We start from the raw sequence: 17,720 nt of genomic DNA, 5'->3' as shown, positions 1-17,720 counted from the left end.
TTGTTGTTGAGTTCATAATAGTTTACATCATTGTGAAACCTCAGTTGTACGTTATTTCTTTTCTGTCACCACATAGGTGCTCCCCTTCACCCCCTGTGCCCACCCCCCACCCCCTTCCCCTCATAACCTCTGAACTGTTCTCTTTGTCCACGTGTTTGTTTATCTTCCATATGAGTGAAATCATCTGGTCTTTGTCTTTCTCAGTCTGGCTTATTTCACTTAGCATAATTCCCTCCAGGTCCATTCGTGTTGTTGCAAGTGGGATGATTTTGTCTTTTTCATGGCTGAATAGTATTCCATTGTATGTATATACCACACCTTCTTTATCCAGTCATCAGTCGATGGGCACTTGGATTGTTTTCTTGTCTTGGCTATTGTACATAGTGCTGCAATGAACCTAGAGGTGCGTATGTTACTTTGGATTGTTGGTTTCAAGTTTTTCGGGTAGATACCCAGTTGTGGGATAGCTGGGTCATATGGTAGTTCTATTTTTAGAGAACTTTCACCTTTTCACTTAAAAGAAGCACTTTCAGCTTCTCTTTGGCATATCTGAATGCCAGCATTGTGCTTCGGGGCCATTATTAAGTAAAGTAAGTTGAACTTTACTTGAACACAAGCACTGTGATACCATGACAGTCAATCTGATAACCCATACGGCTATGAAGTGGCTAACGAGTGGGCAGCATATTGACCATGGATACGCTGGGGAAAGGGCTGAGTCACGTCCCGGGTGAGACAGAGTGGGATGGCACAAGATTTCACCACATTTCTCAGAATGGGCCGCAATTTTAAAACTTATGACTTGTTTACTTCTGGAATTTTCCATTTAACATTTTTAGACTGCAGTTGACCACAGGTACCTGAAACTGTGGAAATGAAACTGCAAATATATATATATTGTGTGTGTATATATATATATATATATGTAGAGAGAGAGAGAGAGATTTGTTTTAAGGAATTGGCTCATGTAATTATGGAGGCTGGCAAATCCAAAATCTGCAGGGTAGACTGGCAGGTTGGAGACCCAGGGCAGAGTTGCATTCAAATCCAAAGGCCGTCTGCTGGCAGAACTTCCTCCTGCTCATGGCAAGTCAGCCTTTGTTCTATCAAGGTCTTCAACTGATTGGATGAGGCCCACCCACATTATGGAGGGCAATGTGCTTTATTTAAAGTCAACTTCCTTATGTGTTAATCTCACCCAAAAGTCACCTTCACAGAAACATCAAGAATAATATTTGACCAAATATCTGGGCACTGTGGCCCAGCCAAGTTGATACATAAAATTAACCATCATACCATGTAACAAGAGAAGAAGAATGGACATTTAATGAGCACCTGCTATGTTCCAGGTGCTTTTCACACATCATCTTATTCAATCTCATTACCAACACTGAGAGAAAGCCATTGTCCTACTCATTTTATAGATGAGAGAGGTTAAGTCATGCTGAGGGACATGGTAAGTGATTGGCATATCTGGGATTCTGACCCAGGTGTGAGTGACTCCAAGATGTGCTACTCTAGGATCCAGGGATGGGAAAATGAGAGGGAAAGTGGGTGAGTAACAGATTGGAAGGTGGGGCAAGGCTCCCAGTGGCGGTCTCAAGAACCAGGCTGAGGAGTTGAGACTTTTCCTCGGTGGGGAGAAATGCCCCCAGCAGTCATGGAAGCCAACCCTCTTCCCCAGGGCTCGAGTGGCTCCCTCACCACTGTTAACAGACTGTGGCTGGTCCGTAATCATCAGACTCTGGTGAAGAATAATCCTGGGGCCAATTCCATTCCAGCTATGGTGGAAGGACGGGAAGAATGAGTTACGGGGCCTTCCTCGCAGCTCCCAGGCTGCACAGAGGATGCGGCCTTGGCCGTGGGAGGAGGCAGAGGTAAGCGAGAAAAGGGGCAGGAGCATATGGTATCAGAGTGTGGGTCCCACCTCCCCAGGGAGATGAAAGAAAGGGACATTTGCTGAGTGCCTGCTCTCTACCAAATGCCACATGACTGGATTTCACACAGGGGCAATCTTTTTAGTTGAATCCCTCTAAAGAATCCTGTGAGAAAGGTGCTATCATTATCTCCATTTTTTAGATTAGGAAACTGAGATCGGAGAGGTGAGATGACTTGTCCAAGGGCACACTGGGTCCAAGATGGCACAACTGGGGTTACGGTCCGGGATCTTCTGGCCCCAAAACCTGTGTTTTCTCCATTCCATACACGACTACTCAAGATTTGTAGTTTCAGCTCTTGATCATCAGAGAGCCAGGAGAACATATCACCTTGGTACCGCCATTACTAGTTGTGTGACCTTCGTCAGGTTACTTAACCTCTCTGTGCCTCAGTTTCCTCATCTGTAAAATAGGAAGCACAGAGGACAGTGTCAGACTCATGTTAAGTACTACATATTAGCTATTTGTCTTAGTGTTCTTATTATCATAGTTGGGGGGCATGGTGGCTTGCACATCACCTGGGACAACCTTACCCAGCCTCTCAGTTAGGGTTTGCATGTTGGAAGGAACGGCTGAACGTTATTACTGAAGAAGGATCCTAAAGACTTATCCAGACACCAGAATTTCGTGTTGAAAAGTTAGCAGCTTTGAATTGACAACCCAAACTGGATGCAAAAGATATGTCGCATTTACTGATACTACTTAAATTCAATCTCTTTGAGTCCTGAGCCCACTGGGCTTGTCAGAAAATTCCATCCCAGTTATTACTGGGGCTCCCTCCATGTTTCAGTTATCTATTGCTGTGTAACAAACCATCCCAACGCTTAGTGGCTTAAGACAATTCTCTCACTCACACACCTGCAGTTGGGCACAGCAGAAACAGGGGCAGCTTGTTTCTGCTCCATTTGGTATCAGCTGGGGCAGCGTGCCTGGGGGCTGCAGGATTCACTTGCCACGTGGCTCATTCCCGTGGCTGCCAAGCTGGTGCTGGCTGTCAGCTGGGAGTTCAGTGGGCTGTGGGTTGGGGGCCTTGGTTCCTCTCCAAGTGGGCTTCTCCACAGGCCATTCGGGCTTCTTGACAGCAAGGCAGCTGGATTCCAAGATCAAGCAACTCAAGGGAACCAGGTAGAAGCTGTACCAACTTTTATGATCTAGTCTTGGAAGTCACAAAGTATCACTCTGTTTTAGCCACCAGTCCTCCCAGATTCAGGAGGGAACGCGTATCCTACTTCTCCATGAGAGGAGTACCAACGTCGTGTTATAGGAAGAGCACGTGGCATAGGAGATATTATTGCAATGTCTTTGGAAAATACAATCTGCCACTCCCTTAACCAAAAGGTTGTACGAAGGTTCTAGAGTCTTTAAAAAGCCAAAGATTTTGGGAAGTTCTCTCTAGACCTTGGCTCAGACGAGCCACTGCTCTCATGTGCATGGTCCAAGCCCATGTTGTGTTTTAGGGTCTGGGGGCTCTGTGTTTCTGACTCCTGTGGGGTCAAAGGTAAGGCGGCATAGCCTAGAGGTTCCATACAAGCACAGAATCGGGAGCCAGACTCCCAGCTCCATCACCTACAGGCTGTGTGAGCATCAGTGTCCTCATCTGTGACGTCAGGATAATAGTAGCCCCCTCATGTGGTTTATGAAGATTCAATGAGCTAATATTTATAAAATATTTAGAAAAGCACTTGGTTTATAGGAAGTTTTATTAAATAAAACCTATCCAATAGACCAGCCAACAATTACTGAGCACTTCCTGTATGCTGGGCACCAAGTAAAGCAGAGCCAAGAGCCCCATGGCAGGTGCCCTTGGGCAGGAAGTACTTGATATTACTCCAGTGGCTCTCAGCTGTGACAGACCATTTCACAGGATGGTCATATCAATACACATCTCATCTCACATATTCTTACAATGTGACAGTGACCCATTTTCATCAAGAGGTAGAGTGTGTTCCCTCCCCTTGAACTGGGCAGACCCCTGTAGCTGCCCTGACCAATAGCCTACAGTGAAAGTGACAGTGTGTATCTTCTGAGGTTGGGTCATAAAAGGCAGTGCAGCTTCCACCGTGGTCTCTTGGATCACTTGCTCGGGGGGGACCAAGTGCCATGCCGTGAGGACCCTCAACAGTCCCGTGGAGAGATCTGCATGGACAGGAACTGAGGTCCCCAGCCCCTACCCAGCACCAATTTCCAGCCATGTGAGGGAGCCACCTTGGAAGTGGATCCTGCAGCCCTAGTCAAGCCTTCAGATGGGTGCCGTCTTGGCTGACATGTGACTGCAACTACATAAGGGCCTCCGAGTAAGAACTGGACAGCTGAGCCCTTCCCAAATTCCTGACCCACAGAAACCACGAGAGACAACACAGGATTATTGTTTTTCTGAGCTACTGAGCTCTGAGCTGATTTGTTAAGCAACAATAGATATCTAAAACACCAACTCCTTTGTCCCTAATACCCTCTTTTTTAACATACTTCTTTTTTAAAAAAAATTGTACCCTGGGGCTGGCCCAGTAGCATAGTGGTTAAGTTCATGGGCTCCACTTCTGTGGCCTGGGGTTCCCAGGTTCGGATCCTGGGGGCAGACCTACACACTGCTCATCAAGCCATGCTGTGGCAGCATCCCACATAAAATAGAGGAAGATTGGCACAGATGTTAGCTCAGGGCCAATCTTCCTCACCAAAAAAAAATTATATTCTAACTGCAATATAAAAGGAAATCAATTTCTAGTTAAATATGTAAATGTTTGCTGACACTTTATCAGAAGACATGATGAAGTGGTCAGATGCCGCCGTCCTGTTTGTAGAAACACCATGAACGCAACAGCTACAGGTGCAGACTCGACCCTGTGGGCTGTGTCAGGGACTCAACTCATGCAGTGTTGTCATGTGTGACAGGACTTTCCCAAATCAGAATGGGGAACCTGGGAAAGTCCAAACAAGATAAGTACAATCTTGCATTGACAGAATAGTTGCACTCTTACAAATTCAGTAAATTTTAAAACATTGCAAAACTTAATATATCCATGTAAAACAGAGTTGGATGTTGGTTTTAGATTGTAATAAATAGGATTTTCCCCACACGAATGTCCGGTGGGACAGTTGAATGACGCATGGGACTTGGGACAACTAGTCTATCGAATTTCAGGATATCTGGCATCTCTCCACCGGAGGTCATCATTAAAGGAATCCAACATTGTTGACCCAGACATCCAAAAAGCTCCTGCGGGCAGTGCCACCCTGAACCATCCCCGCTAGAAACGGCTGTTTACAAGGAGGATTACATCAAGCTGCTTCGAGTGCACCTTTCTGCAGCAGATGTTGCCTGTGCTGGCGCTGCTCCGTGTCAGACCCCACGCTGGAGGAGAAGAAATGCAGGCAGTCTAGGAGACTGGACTTTAGGCCAGCAGCCCTCGACCAAGACTGCAACTAGACACACCTGGGGAGCTTTTACAACTCTCAAAGCCCAAGCAACTCCCTGAGCTAATTAAAGCAGGGTCTCTGGGGAAAGGGCCTAGGCATCAGGATCTTCCAGTTTCCCAGGTGATTCCAGTGTGCAGCCGGGTTGGAAACGGGTCGGTAGAAGGAGCCCGGGGTGTGGAAGGCAACTGTGACAGGGCGTGCTGTTTGCCAAATAGCAGAAGCCACTCATAGTCGGTCATGAATCAAATGGGCAGAAAAATCAATTTTTAAAAAAGAAATAAAATTAAGAATGAAACGTAGCCCCTGGCGTTCAAGAACTGGCCCAGTGTTATCAGCCAGGCTTCAGTGATGCTGGAGCTGGCCGCGGTGTTCGCCAGGTGAACGTAGACAGTTTCCTAGAACACCAACATCAGACAGGACCACTAGGTGGCCGTGATGGATGGAGACAAAAACAAGAGCATTCCATAACCATGTGTGAACACGGACAGAAGCAGGAACATTATCCAGCCCCAAAAATGACTCAACATCCGCATATTCTGGCTAAGATGAGCAGCAGCTGCTTCTTCACCACTTACAGCCTCGGCCTCCATTCATTCCCCACCTTCTACATGAGAATTGTTAAGACACCCGGACATAAGTTTGCCCTGCTTTCTGACAGCATCCAAACCAGAGCAAAGCCCTGCTTCCTTGAACTCTCACCAAATCCCTAACACAAGCCCAAATCCCACAAGAAGTCCTTTCCAACATCCTCTTCCTGAGGCGCCTTATTCTCCATCGGGTGCGTTCTTCCTCCCCACCGTGAGTGATAAACCCAACTCGCTCAACCACTGGTGTGTCCCAAGTGGTCTGTGACTCAAGAGCTTTGGCAGAAAAGAACATAAAATTTCAGTATTCATTTTCCTTAATAAGGGAAAATATGAGTTAAACTTTTGTTTCAGTTTATCTACATCCGTCCACGCGTATAGCATATACGTTTGCATGCACTGGGGCACGAGGTAGAAGTATTTCTTGTGTGGGTCACAAGCAAAACAGTGTGAAGGCAACTCGCCGAGGGGTCAAGAGCTGGAAGGCAGCTGGTACACTCAGTTCCAGCCCTTGCTTGATCGTGTGCCCTTTGGCAAGTCACTTTACTTCTCTTGGCCTCAGTTTCCTCCTGCATTCATTCATTCAAGAAATATTTGTTGAGCGCCTTCCATAGATCGGCGCTGGTCTAGTTGTTGGGGCCCCATTAGTGAACAAAACCCACAAACTCCCTGCCCTGGTGCAGATGATTTTCTTGAAAGGGGAGGTAGGCAACTTAAAAAAAAGAAATCAAATATATTGTGTGCAAGATGTTAATAAGTGCCATGCAGAAAACCAGTGAAGAAGGATGGGGGTCATGGCAGGGGTGATTTGCGGTTTATAAAAGGGTCGTCAGGGAAGGCTTCACTGAAAAGGTGACATTTGAGCAAAGGCCTGAAGAAGGAGGTGAGGGAGCAGCTTCGGCAGGTGTCTGAGGGCAGAGTGATCCAGGTAGAGGGAACAGCATGTGCAAAGGCCCTGAAGAGGGAGCACGCCTGGCAGGTTCAAAGAATGGTAAGGAGGCCAGTGTGACTAAAGAGGAGAGAGAGAGGGGAAGAAAAATAGAAGACCCAGAAAGACATCAAAAGACCCGATCATGAAGGGCTTGCAGGTGAGTGTAAGAAACCACTGGAGAATTTGAGAGAAGTGAGAGTTTAACAGGACCGTTCTGACTGCCATGTTACGAACAGACCCTAGGGGCCCAGAGGGGCCAGGGAGCCCAGCGCATGGTGACCGCATCTGGAAAGCAGGAAGGGTCTTAGTGCCCTGATACAGGGTCGTGTTAGGACCCTGACACAGTGTCACAGGGTCATTGGGAAGCATAAACATTTGAATACATGCAAGCTTTTATTATTGTTATTTATATTATTCTAAATCTAACTGTTGATTAAACAAAGGAGAGATGAACTGTGGTGGAAGGGCAGAGCCGAGGCACCCCAGCCAGAAGCAGCAAAGGACAGGACAAGGCAGGAAAGCGATACCCGGGGTGGGCGTGTGGGCAGGAGGTTGGGGGCACAACTCTTGGGGGGCAGCTCAAGCAAAAGGTAACAGAGCTGTGGGGGAGGGGAGGGGAGCTGGAGGGGCGGCAAGCAGTGGGATCCTGCAGAGTCCTTTGTCCGAGACAAAGGAGTTTAGACAGGTCAGAAGAGGCAGTGGGGCATCCAGCGGAGGTTTGGGAGCACGTGAGTGACAAAATGAAAAGGCAGTGTTGGAAGAGCATCCCTTTGCGTCCTGAAGCCTCTCATCGGGTATTGATGGTCAATTGTCCACACCGCACCAGGGCGATCTTTCCAGGGTGCCAGTCTGACCAGCATGCCCCCACTTCCAACACTTCGTTGCCTTCCCGCTGCCCTTAGGATCATGTCAGACTCCTCAGCCCCCTCCAAGCTTGGTGGTCTGGCCCTGCGATCCTCCAGCCTCATTGCCTTCCCCACGCATCCACTTTCTCCTAAATATTTTAGACGTCACTGGGCTGCCTCCCGCCTCTGTGCAGCTATAGGTCCTGCGAGGGGCCAGGGCTGCACAAGCCCTGTGTTCTGTGGCCCTGGGGCTCCCTATGCCTCTCCGTAGGGAACTTCCCAAAGCTTGCTCTTACACATTTAAGATATATCTGCTTAATGCCAACCACCGGACTGTCAACTGCCTGGCGTCAGGGCTGGTGTAAATCTTACGGACTTTGGGTCCGCAGCACCCAGCACGACGCCTGACACCTGAGCAAATGAACCCCAAATAGATGGAGAGAGAGGATGCTGGGGCTGAGGCTGGATATGGCCCCCACCTCTACGCTGGTGACACCCCCTCCAATTCAAAATTCAGCCTCTATGCCACCTTCTGGTCTGAAGTTGCTGGTCACCCTTCAGGCCAGGCCAGGCCCCTCTGTTACATGCTCCTTTAGCTCCGTGTACTTTTTTTTGACAGCGTGTATCCGGGTGATAATTAGTTATTTGTGGACTCACCTATTTAGGTGTCACCCTTGCTCGTCTGGAATGTAATAACTGATACTCTTGGGCTCTCATGTTCTAAAGGCTCTAAATGCCAGGCCACTGTCCATGAGGGACTATTATTCCCACTCTATAGAAGGGGAAACTGAGGTACAGCCAGTAGATGACCACATCAGGATTTGAACCCACATCAGCTGACCCGAGAGGCTGTGCTCAGAACCATTGAGCCACCCAGGCTCCCTGTGTATCTCTCCAGGGCGAGCCCACATCTGTCTTGTTCACCTATATATCCCAGCGCCAGACACTAGCCTAGCACAGAGAACACACAGTCAATCCCAATATTCACAGATTCCATGTTTGCACATTGGTTTACTTGCTAAAATTTATTTTAAACTCCAAATCAATACTCTTGGCAATTTCGTGGTCATTTGAGTCACATGCAGAGGGGTGAAAAGTGGAATCTCCTAATACACATGCCCCCAACTGAAGTCGAGCCAGTGACACTCCGCCATCTTGTTTCTGCTCTCAGACCATAAGCAAGTGTCCTTTCCAGGTCTGTTTAATGCCATGTTTTTTGCATTTCTGCCCTTTTTGTTGGTGATTTTGCTGTTTAAATGGCCCCAAGCACAGGGCTGAAGTGCTGTCTACTGTTCCCGAGCACAGGAAGGCCATGATGTGCCTTACGGAGAAAACACACGTGTCAGACGAGCTTCTTTCAGGCATGAGTGGCAGTGCTGTTGTCCACGAGTTCAGCGTGAATGAATCAGTATATTAAACTAGGTGTCTTTAAACAGAAACACACATAAAACAAGGTTATGTATTGATCAGTTGATGAAAATGCTGTGACCAGAGGCTCGTGGGAACCTGGCCCTGTATTTCCCCTAGAAACGCTGGTTCAGCACTCACTAATTCAGTACTCATGGAGACTTTATAGAAAGTAACTACCATGAAGAACCAGAATCTACTCTACGTGGTGAAGAGTGGCTGCGTGAGCAAATGACTGGCATGTTGAAGCAGCTGGGAGGGCAGCCAGGCGCGGATGAGAAACGTGCCAAGGGCTTGGCCTCACCTCCCTGTCCTCTCTCTGTTCAGGGATCAGAGTCACCGAGGTGGACTGGCAGCAGCTGAGGAATGGCGCTGCCCACCACACCCAGGAGTACCCCGGCCCTGAGCTGGTGGTTCGCAGGGGCCAGATATTCACCATCACACTGGAGCTAAACAGATCCCTGGACAGCGAGGAGACCTTCATCTTCACTGTGGAGACAGGTAACTGGCTCGCCAGCGCCCTCCGCTGGTCTGCAGGCAGAAAGACGTCTTGTGACCAGTGACCTGAGGCCCTGTGGTCATCAGCCCAGACTTAGGGGGAAGCAGGACCCTGGAGGTGGGCTGATCCCCGAACCCTGGAGGCTTTTGGTGACAGCTTTCTGGGGATGGTCGGAAGGTGCTGCCAGCAGGCAGTGGGAAAGATGAGATGACAACTCTGGAATCCTAAGCATACTGAGCAATCTAGGGCTCTGGAAGGGTATGGAAATTCATCAGCCACTTTTGGAGTCCAGGCTTTTCTTTCCTGGCCATACATAAGGCAGACTTTCATTTCAAAGGGTCCTGTCACTTCTCCTTGACCTAGGAAGTGGGTGGGAGTCAGGACAGCTGGTCTACCCCATTCTGGCACTGGCCCTCTTGTGCACTTGTCAGGTCCCCCTCTGCAGCTGGGTCCCAGCAGTTCAGGGGGTGAGGGGTTGCTCTTCCAGGCCTGCAGCTTTTCCACTTCTCTAGAGCCGGGTTTCCTCGGGGCAGCTAGGTCTCCTGATTCCCTCTCCTTTCCGACAGGACCCCAGGCTTCTGAGGGCCTCCGCACCAAAGCTGTGTTCCAGACGTCGACATCGGAGCTGGAGGTGGGCGATGCCTGGACAGCAGTGAAGGAGGCTCAGGCAGAGGACACAGTGACCGTTAGCCTCGCCAGCCCTCCCAACGCCGTCATTGGCCGCTACCTACTGAGCGCCAGGGTTTCCTCTCGTCGCAAACACAGTGACCGGAAGCTGGGCGAGTTCATTCTCCTGTTCAACCCATGGTGCCCAGGTAGGAGCTGCCAAGCCCAAGGCAGAGGCTTTCCTGGAGGCTGTCCTACAGGAGGGGCCCATGAGGCAGGTTAAGGGACAGGGAGATGAATGCCAAGAGCTTGGCGAGAGCCAGGCATGGGGCAGAGGAACCTGGTAGCAGGTGCTACACAGGAGCCTGTGCCAGAGAGGCCGGAGTCAGTGGGTTCTGGTGTGTGGAGGCCAGTGGACAGGGATGGGGCCTGATGGCAGGAGAGGCCCAGGAGTGGGGAAGAGCTGGGCTCTAGCCATCAGACAGCCTTGGCTTAGTCTCAGCTCTGCTAAGTTGCTTCCCTCTATGAGTCTGTTCCCTCATCTGTCACATGGGGATGACGGTGCCTACCTCTTAGGGTTATAGCGAGAATGCACAGCACTTGTGTTTGTAATGTACAAGGCACATCATAAGGGGCACTGCGGTCATTATTCTTATTAAGGGCTAAGTAAGTAAGCAGGATCCTGGATTGGTATTTTTATTCATATTTAAGAAATATGAGGCTGCTGTTGGCATCAAGTAGTCACCCCAAGGTATCAGGACTTTTAAAATCCCTCAGTCTCGGGCTGGGTTGGGATTGGTCCCTGCCTGGGGAAAGCCCAGCCAGGTGGCACGGGGCTTGGCTGCGGGGCAGCCTGAGAGCCCGCAAGCCCCTCTTGCCCTCTCCTGCCCTGGTCAGCCTCCAGGCACCGTCCTGTAGCTGGTCCCTGATGCAGCCCCTTCCCCAGGCCAGAAAGGCCAGAGCCCCCGCCCACGCCGGGCCTGACGACTACTTTTCAGAGGACAACGTGTTTCTGGCCTCAGAGGAGGAGAGACAGGAGTATGTGCTCAACGACAGCGGGATCATCTTCCGAGGCGTGGAGAAGCACATCCGAGCCCAAGGCTGGAACTTCGGGCAGGTCTCCAGGGGCACGGGCCGGAAGGGGGCCACGGCGTGGCAGGGGGAAAGTCAGCCAGGAGCCCTTCCACCTGCTCACTTCTTGCCAGGAGGGACCAGCTGGGCTGACTCTTAGAGCAAATCCCTTCATTCACTCACCTCCTGTTAGCTGTACCAGGGCCTCGCTGGGTCCTCGGGAGGGAGGCGCTTTAGATGGGAAACAGAACAGGTTGGTTCTGTTGTGAAAGGATAAATCCCTTCCATCAGAGGTTCTCAATCTTGGATGTGAACAGGAATCACGTGGAAAGCTCGTAAAAACACCAATGGCTGGACCCCACCCCCAGAGTTGCTGATTCAGCGGGTCTGGGGTGGCACCTGAGAATCTGCATTTCTAACAAGCTCCCAGGTGATGCTGATGCTGCTGGTCCACAGACCACAGTGTGAGAGCCAACAGCTTAGATAAATAGTTACAACACAAGGTGTAATGGGAGGAGGAAAGTCAGAGTGGTAGAGACGGCAGCAAAGGGAGTTCAGAAAAGAGTGAATGAAAACTCCATCTTGGGGATTGAGGAAACCTTCGTGATACTGAGGCTGGGTGTCCAAAGTCGGGCGGGATCTGGACAGTCAGAGGGAAGAGCAGACAGAGCAGCGCGGAGGTGAGGAGTCAGGGAGTAGCCGAGGTTCTGCTGGAGGACTTCTGTGTGCCTGGGTTCCGAGTCCCCAACAGAAGAAGGGTGGCCAGGCAAGTTAAGGACCTGGACTGTCAGGCTGGGAAGCTGGGGGCGGAAAGCATTTGGGGCTCCGGGGCTGGGCAGGGATGACATACCAGAGAGTGCAGGGTCCATCCAAGGGGGAACCACTCCTCAGCACCCGCCTCTTGCTGCCATGTGGTTCCCAGACCTTTCAAATTTGTGGATACCAGAAATCTTCACTTGTATGTAAAAATCCCCCAGTTTTTAAATGTTGTCGATTGATTCAAATGTATTTTTAAAAAATCACATAATCCCAACAAGTGTACAGTGGGTTAGGTGTGGCTCCAGAGCCACCCGTTTTCCACGATCTTTACTGGTAAGTGGGGAGCCATGGGGGGCTACTGAACAGAGGAGGGACATTTCTGTTTCCCGGGTGACTCTTTGGGGAAGGGTTTCTGAGACTTGGGGGTCGTCTGTGGCGTCCCTGACAGGGGGACAGGTGCAGGCAAACTCCCCTTGCATGACACAAGTGACTGACCGGGTAGGGGTAGTGGGAGTGTCTGGAATATGGGTGAGGCTCTGGCCCTTAAGCACAGCCTCTCTGGGACAGTTCGAGGAGGACATCCTGAACATCTGCCTCTCCATCCTGGACCGAAGCCCCAGTCACCAAGATGACCCAGCCACGGACGTGTCCCACCGCCACGACCCCATCTATGTGACCAGGGCCATCAGCGCCATGGTGAGGAGCCCCACCATTCCTGCATACACACTCCCTCACGCATCCCCAGGCCAATCCCAGGGCCATGCCCTCCGATTTTTCCCTAGTTCCCTGTTGTTTCAATTCTCTATTTCTGCATAACAAACATCCCAAAACTCAGTGGTGTGAAACAGCCATTTATTACGCTTACAATTTTGCAGATCAAGGACCTGGGCAGGGCACCGTGAGGATGCCTTGTCTCTGCTCCAAAATGCTTCAGCTGGGGGTGTCTGAGTGGCTGCAGATGTCTGGGATGGTTTGACGGGACCATCTATCTGGGGCCTTGGTCCTGGTAGTCAATGCCTCCTTGGTTCTCTCCCATGCCATGGCTGCTGGAGCTGGAATGTCAAGATGGTGTGCTCATTCTCATGTCTGGCCCCTTGGCTGGGATGGTTGGAACAGCTGGGGCTGGCCGGTCATCACTCTGTCTCTCCGTGCGCCTTTCCACATGGCTAGCTTGGGCTTCCTCACAGCATGGCAGTGTCAGGGTCATCAGAGATGGCAGCTGGCTCTTCCCCAAGCAATCAATCCAGAAAGAGCAAATGGAAGCTGCCAGTCTCATACAGCCTGGGCCTGGAAACCAGCTCAGCACCATTTCCACCATAGTCATTGGTCAAAGCAGTCACCAGCCAGCCCAGATTCAGGGAGAGGGTACACAGACCCACCTCTCCATGAGAGGAGAGCCAGCTTTAATCTATTATACGCCTTGGGGCTTCCGCCTCAAAAGGTAGCCAGAGGGTCTACGAGCTCTCGCTAGAGCAAGAAGGTGTCAAGATTAGTGGGTGGCTATCTGTGATTCCAAAAATGGACACAACTGCTTTTCTTTGATACTCTCCATTCCTTAAGACCTCAGAGAGATGCTGGAGTAAAGAGAATCCAAAGTGGTGACCGTTTCCAAACTGTAGAGTGATACAGCCTGGGGGACAGCTGTACAGGCGCCCAAGTCAAAGTTCTGAACTTGGGGGTCGCCCACACCTTTTGCTGACTTGGTCTGCGATTTGGGCAAAACTGAATCTCATTTTCTTATCTGAGAAAAAAAGGAAAATAATAGAACCCACTTTAAACGGGTTAATGTAGTGCACACAAAGCCCTTAGAACAGTGCCTGGCGCGAGAAGCATTTAAGAAATGTTCACTGTCTCTATAGCTGTTATACCACCAACGGTCCCCAAAACAGGTCATTTAAAACAGGAAATGCTCCGAAACCACAGATGATTTTCAACAGTTGACTATCCCCAGGGAAGGTAATTTGAAATGAGAAGTGGTACCAAAAAGCAGGTATTTGAAGAGGGCAGATGGCCCCAATTTTCAGACCATTTAAAAGCAAAAGCTAGCCCCCAGGGACTGGGTGGTCCACAATTGGAGACGATTTTCTTGGAGGCGAGGTTCCTGAAGAGGGAAGCCCCGCCTGGTGGTGGACCGCGGCCTTCTCCGCCAGGTGAACAGCAACAACGACCGCGGCGTGGTCCAGGGCCAGTGGCAGCGCAAGTACGGCGGCGGCACCAGCCCCCTGCACTGGCGCGGCAGCGTGGCCATCCTGCAGCAGTGGTTCAAGGGCAGGTTCAAGCCAGTCAAATACGGCCAGTGCTGGGTCTTCGCTGGAGTCATGTGCACAGGTACCCAGGAAAAGAAGACCCCAACCCCACCCCACCCAACCCCAGGGTCCCCTCATTTGCATCTATTTGCATATATTTACATAGCACCACCCCCCTAGTCCAGGGGCCCTGCCTGCTCCGAGAGCCTCAGGAGCCTCCTGCTCTTCAGTCCTTAGGTGCTTGGGGATCGCAACACGGGTTGTGTCCAACTTTAACTCGGCCCATGACACGGACAGAAGCCTGAGTGTGGACAAATACGTGGACTCCTTCGGGCGGACCCTGGAGTACCTGACAGAGGACAGCATGTGGTGGGTCCTAGGGTCCTAGGGGCTCCCCAAAGCAGACCCAGACCTGGAGCCATGCTCTCCAGAGTCTGAGTCAGTTCTGGAAGGAGTGAGAGGCGCCCTGCAGAGCAGTTTGGCCCCGGGCAGGGTGACTCCTCTTCTGAGATGATGGGTCTTTGGGCACGTCACTCAGAGGTCATGAGGGGGACTCAAGATTTGAGTGCCGTGAACCCCCAGTTCTCCCCTCTGGGGGACTCTGAGCCCTCCCCAAGATTCCCATGACTGGGAGGGGCACCAAGACCGCCCCACATAGCTACCTCTGTATCATGCTCCTGCTTATCTATCAGCCATCTGTGCACCCTGCTGTGTGTCCAAGTGGGAAACAACCTCCTTTCTCAGCTCAAACAAAACTCTTCACGCAAAGCCTTAAAAATTTATTTTAGGGGGCCAGCCCCATAGCCTAGTGGTTCAGTTCAGCATGCTCCACTTTGGCAGCCCAGGTTTGGTTCCTCAGCACAGACCTACACTACTCATCAGCGGCCATGCTGTGGCAGAGACCCACATACAAAATAGAGGGAGACTAGCACAGATGTTAGCTCAGAGCAAATCTTCCTCAGCAAAAAAAAAAAAAAAAAATTAATTAATTTTAATTTTTTAAAATAGGAAATACACTCATGTGCAGTAATATTCAAAAGGTACAAAATGAGTTACAGTGGTTAGTTTCCCTCGCACCCCATTCCAGCCTCGTCCTCCTCCCAGGGGCAACAGAAGGCCTAGTTCCTTACACCTCCTGTCAGAGAGACTCTGCAGATACAAGAACATGCACATACATCATCCCCTCGCACCCCTACTTTTTACCCACTGACTCTTGGCAGCATAATGTAATCCTGTTCATCTTGCTCATACGTTTAACAACTTCATATCAGTACATCAGTACAAGGTTTCTTTATTTTTTAGTGTTTAAAGAAATAAGAATACTGAGCACCTAGTCTGTGCCAGGCCCAGCTCTAAGTGCTGTACGTATATTAACTTATATGAAAGAAACCTTGTGAGCAAGTTAGTATTATTATCTCTATTTTGCCGATGAGGAAATTGAGGCACAGAGAGGTTAGGTAACTCGTCTAAGGCCATACAGCTAGTGAGTGGTCTGCCTTTCAATTGCATGGGAAAACCATCGTTGATCTAACCGTCTCACATGGATGGACCAGACATTTATCTTTACAAGCAAGGTTTCAGGGAATAACCTCATCCGAGTGTCTGTTCATACATGGCAAGTTGTCACGCAAAGCCAGCTTTCTGAAGAGCATGCACTACAGAAACACAGCCTCAGCGTCCCTGTCCTGAGAATGTCCTCAGCCACCCCCAGGGGAGGACAACCAGCAGCCCTTCCCCGAGCTGGTCTCCAGCCTCAGACCATGGCTCTGCCTCTCTTCTCTCTTCTCCCTTTTCCTTCTCTGCTTTTTGGTTCTCTTTACTCCCCCTCCCTGCAGGAGCACCAAAAATATCACATCCTTCTCCTTCCTCCAGCAGAATGGACAGACACTTCTTTCTGACACTGGGACCTCCGTCACCATGCAGGTTATCAGTGTCCTCCCTTTAACCCCCAGATGCTTATCAAGATATTTTCCCAAAGACCATGACCTGCCTAGGAGGAGTTCTGAGGCCGGCTGAAAAGATGCCACGTCAGGCAAACCAGGGTTCCTCTGCTGCTTCCTTACTGTGTGGCCTTGTGCAAATGATGTCACTTTTCCTAATCTCATATTCTCATCTTTAACATAGGAAACTTCAAATGAAGCCCAAACTCCTTACCAAGGCCTGCAAAATTCTGCAAACTCTGAACCCTAGCAACTCTCTATGCTTGCTGTAGCCCAGAGATACTTACAGACTTTCTGTTCCTCCAACACACTAAGCTTTTTCTTGTCTCAAGAGCCTTTGTGCATGCTGTTCCTTCTGCCTGGAACACTGTTCCCTTCACTCTTCCTATGGCTAATTCTTTCTCCTTTAAGTCTCATCTTAGATGTCATTTACCTAGAGTAGGTCTCCAGCAGCTTTTCTCTGTCTCAAGACCCTCTCTTTCTTCACAGCACTTATATTGCATTTTTTTTTTATCTCCTTACTTAAATTTGCCTGTCTTCCCATCTGTCGCCTTTGTTAGAATGTCAGCTGCATGAGGGCAAGGCTCTCCCGTCTTATTTGCAGCTGTATTTCTGGTGCTTTGAACAGTGGGTTCTTGATATATATACACACACACATATGTGAACAACATCTGCTCATCGATAGCGTTGAATGAACGGTTCACAAGATTCGGCCCCGGAGCACCGCCAGGGCCTGGCTGATGGCAGGAACTTCCCCACCCGTGGGCCTGTGTGCTCACCATGGGCCACCTGCCCCATCCTCTCTCTGTGGCAGGAATTTCCATGTCTGGAACGAGAGCTGGTTTGCCCGGCAGGACCTGGGCCCCTTTTACAGCGGCTGGCAGGTTCTGGACGCCACCCCGCAGGAGGAGAGCGAAGGTACGGGCCGGCCGGGGGGTTCCCAGGCCCCCGCTTCTCCTCGCCCTCGCTGCTCACGCCCACCCTCCCCGCCCAGGCGTGTTCCGCTGCGGCCCCGCCTCGGTCGCCGCCATCCGCGAGGGCGACGTGCACCTGGCCCACGACGGCCCCTTTGTGTTTTCGGAGGTCAACGCGGACTACATCACCTGGCTCTGGAATGAGGATGAGAGCCGGGAGCGCGTGTACTCGGACACGAAGAAGATCGGGAGGTGCATCTCCACCAAGGCGGTGGGCAGCGACTCCCGCGTGGACATCACGGGCCTCTACAAGTATCCGGAAGGTAAGGGCCATCGGCGGCCTCTGCCAGCCTCCCCACGGGACCAGTCAGCTGCAGAGGGGCAGCGGCGGCCACCAGAGCCAGGCCCTCTCCCACGGGTCGTGATGATGGCAGCTTCCTTCAGCGCTGTCTCTGCTTGCGCCAAGTGCCTTTGGCTTATGTGAATGCCTTCCCCTGTTTGCTGAGGAGAAGGTTTCCCCATAATAATAGCTACATTTCCTTAACACTTACCATGTGCCAGGCACTG

At 50.7% G+C, this 17,720-nt stretch overlaps 1 protein-coding gene across 1 annotated transcript in view; it reads left to right on the top strand.

Moving 5' to 3' along the window:
• The window catches only part of TGM6 (transglutaminase 6), a 44,269-nt gene that overhangs the window by 8,731 nt on the left and 17,818 nt on the right, over window positions 1-17,720 (top strand). Inside the window, exons 3-10 of the mRNA XM_070247799.1 lie at window positions 9,446-9,619; window positions 10,184-10,432; window positions 11,222-11,340; window positions 12,621-12,749; window positions 14,204-14,381; window positions 14,530-14,668; window positions 17,054-17,157; window positions 17,234-17,476. Coding sequence (XP_070103900.1) covers window positions 9,446-9,619; window positions 10,184-10,432; window positions 11,222-11,340; window positions 12,621-12,749; window positions 14,204-14,381; window positions 14,530-14,668; window positions 17,054-17,157; window positions 17,234-17,476 — 1,335 coding nt within the window. The remainder of the gene's footprint in view (window positions 1-9,445; window positions 9,620-10,183; window positions 10,433-11,221; window positions 11,341-12,620; window positions 12,750-14,203; window positions 14,382-14,529; window positions 14,669-17,053; window positions 17,158-17,233; window positions 17,477-17,720) is intronic.

The sequence above is a fragment of the Equus caballus genome, chromosome 22, assembly GCF_041296265.1.
Source record: "Equus caballus isolate H_3958 breed thoroughbred chromosome 22, TB-T2T, whole genome shotgun sequence".
NCBI lineage: Eukaryota > Metazoa > Chordata > Mammalia > Perissodactyla > Equidae > Equus > Equus caballus.
The sequence above is the reverse complement of the archived record's forward strand: the minus strand, read 5'-3'. Positions and strand labels throughout refer to the sequence as shown.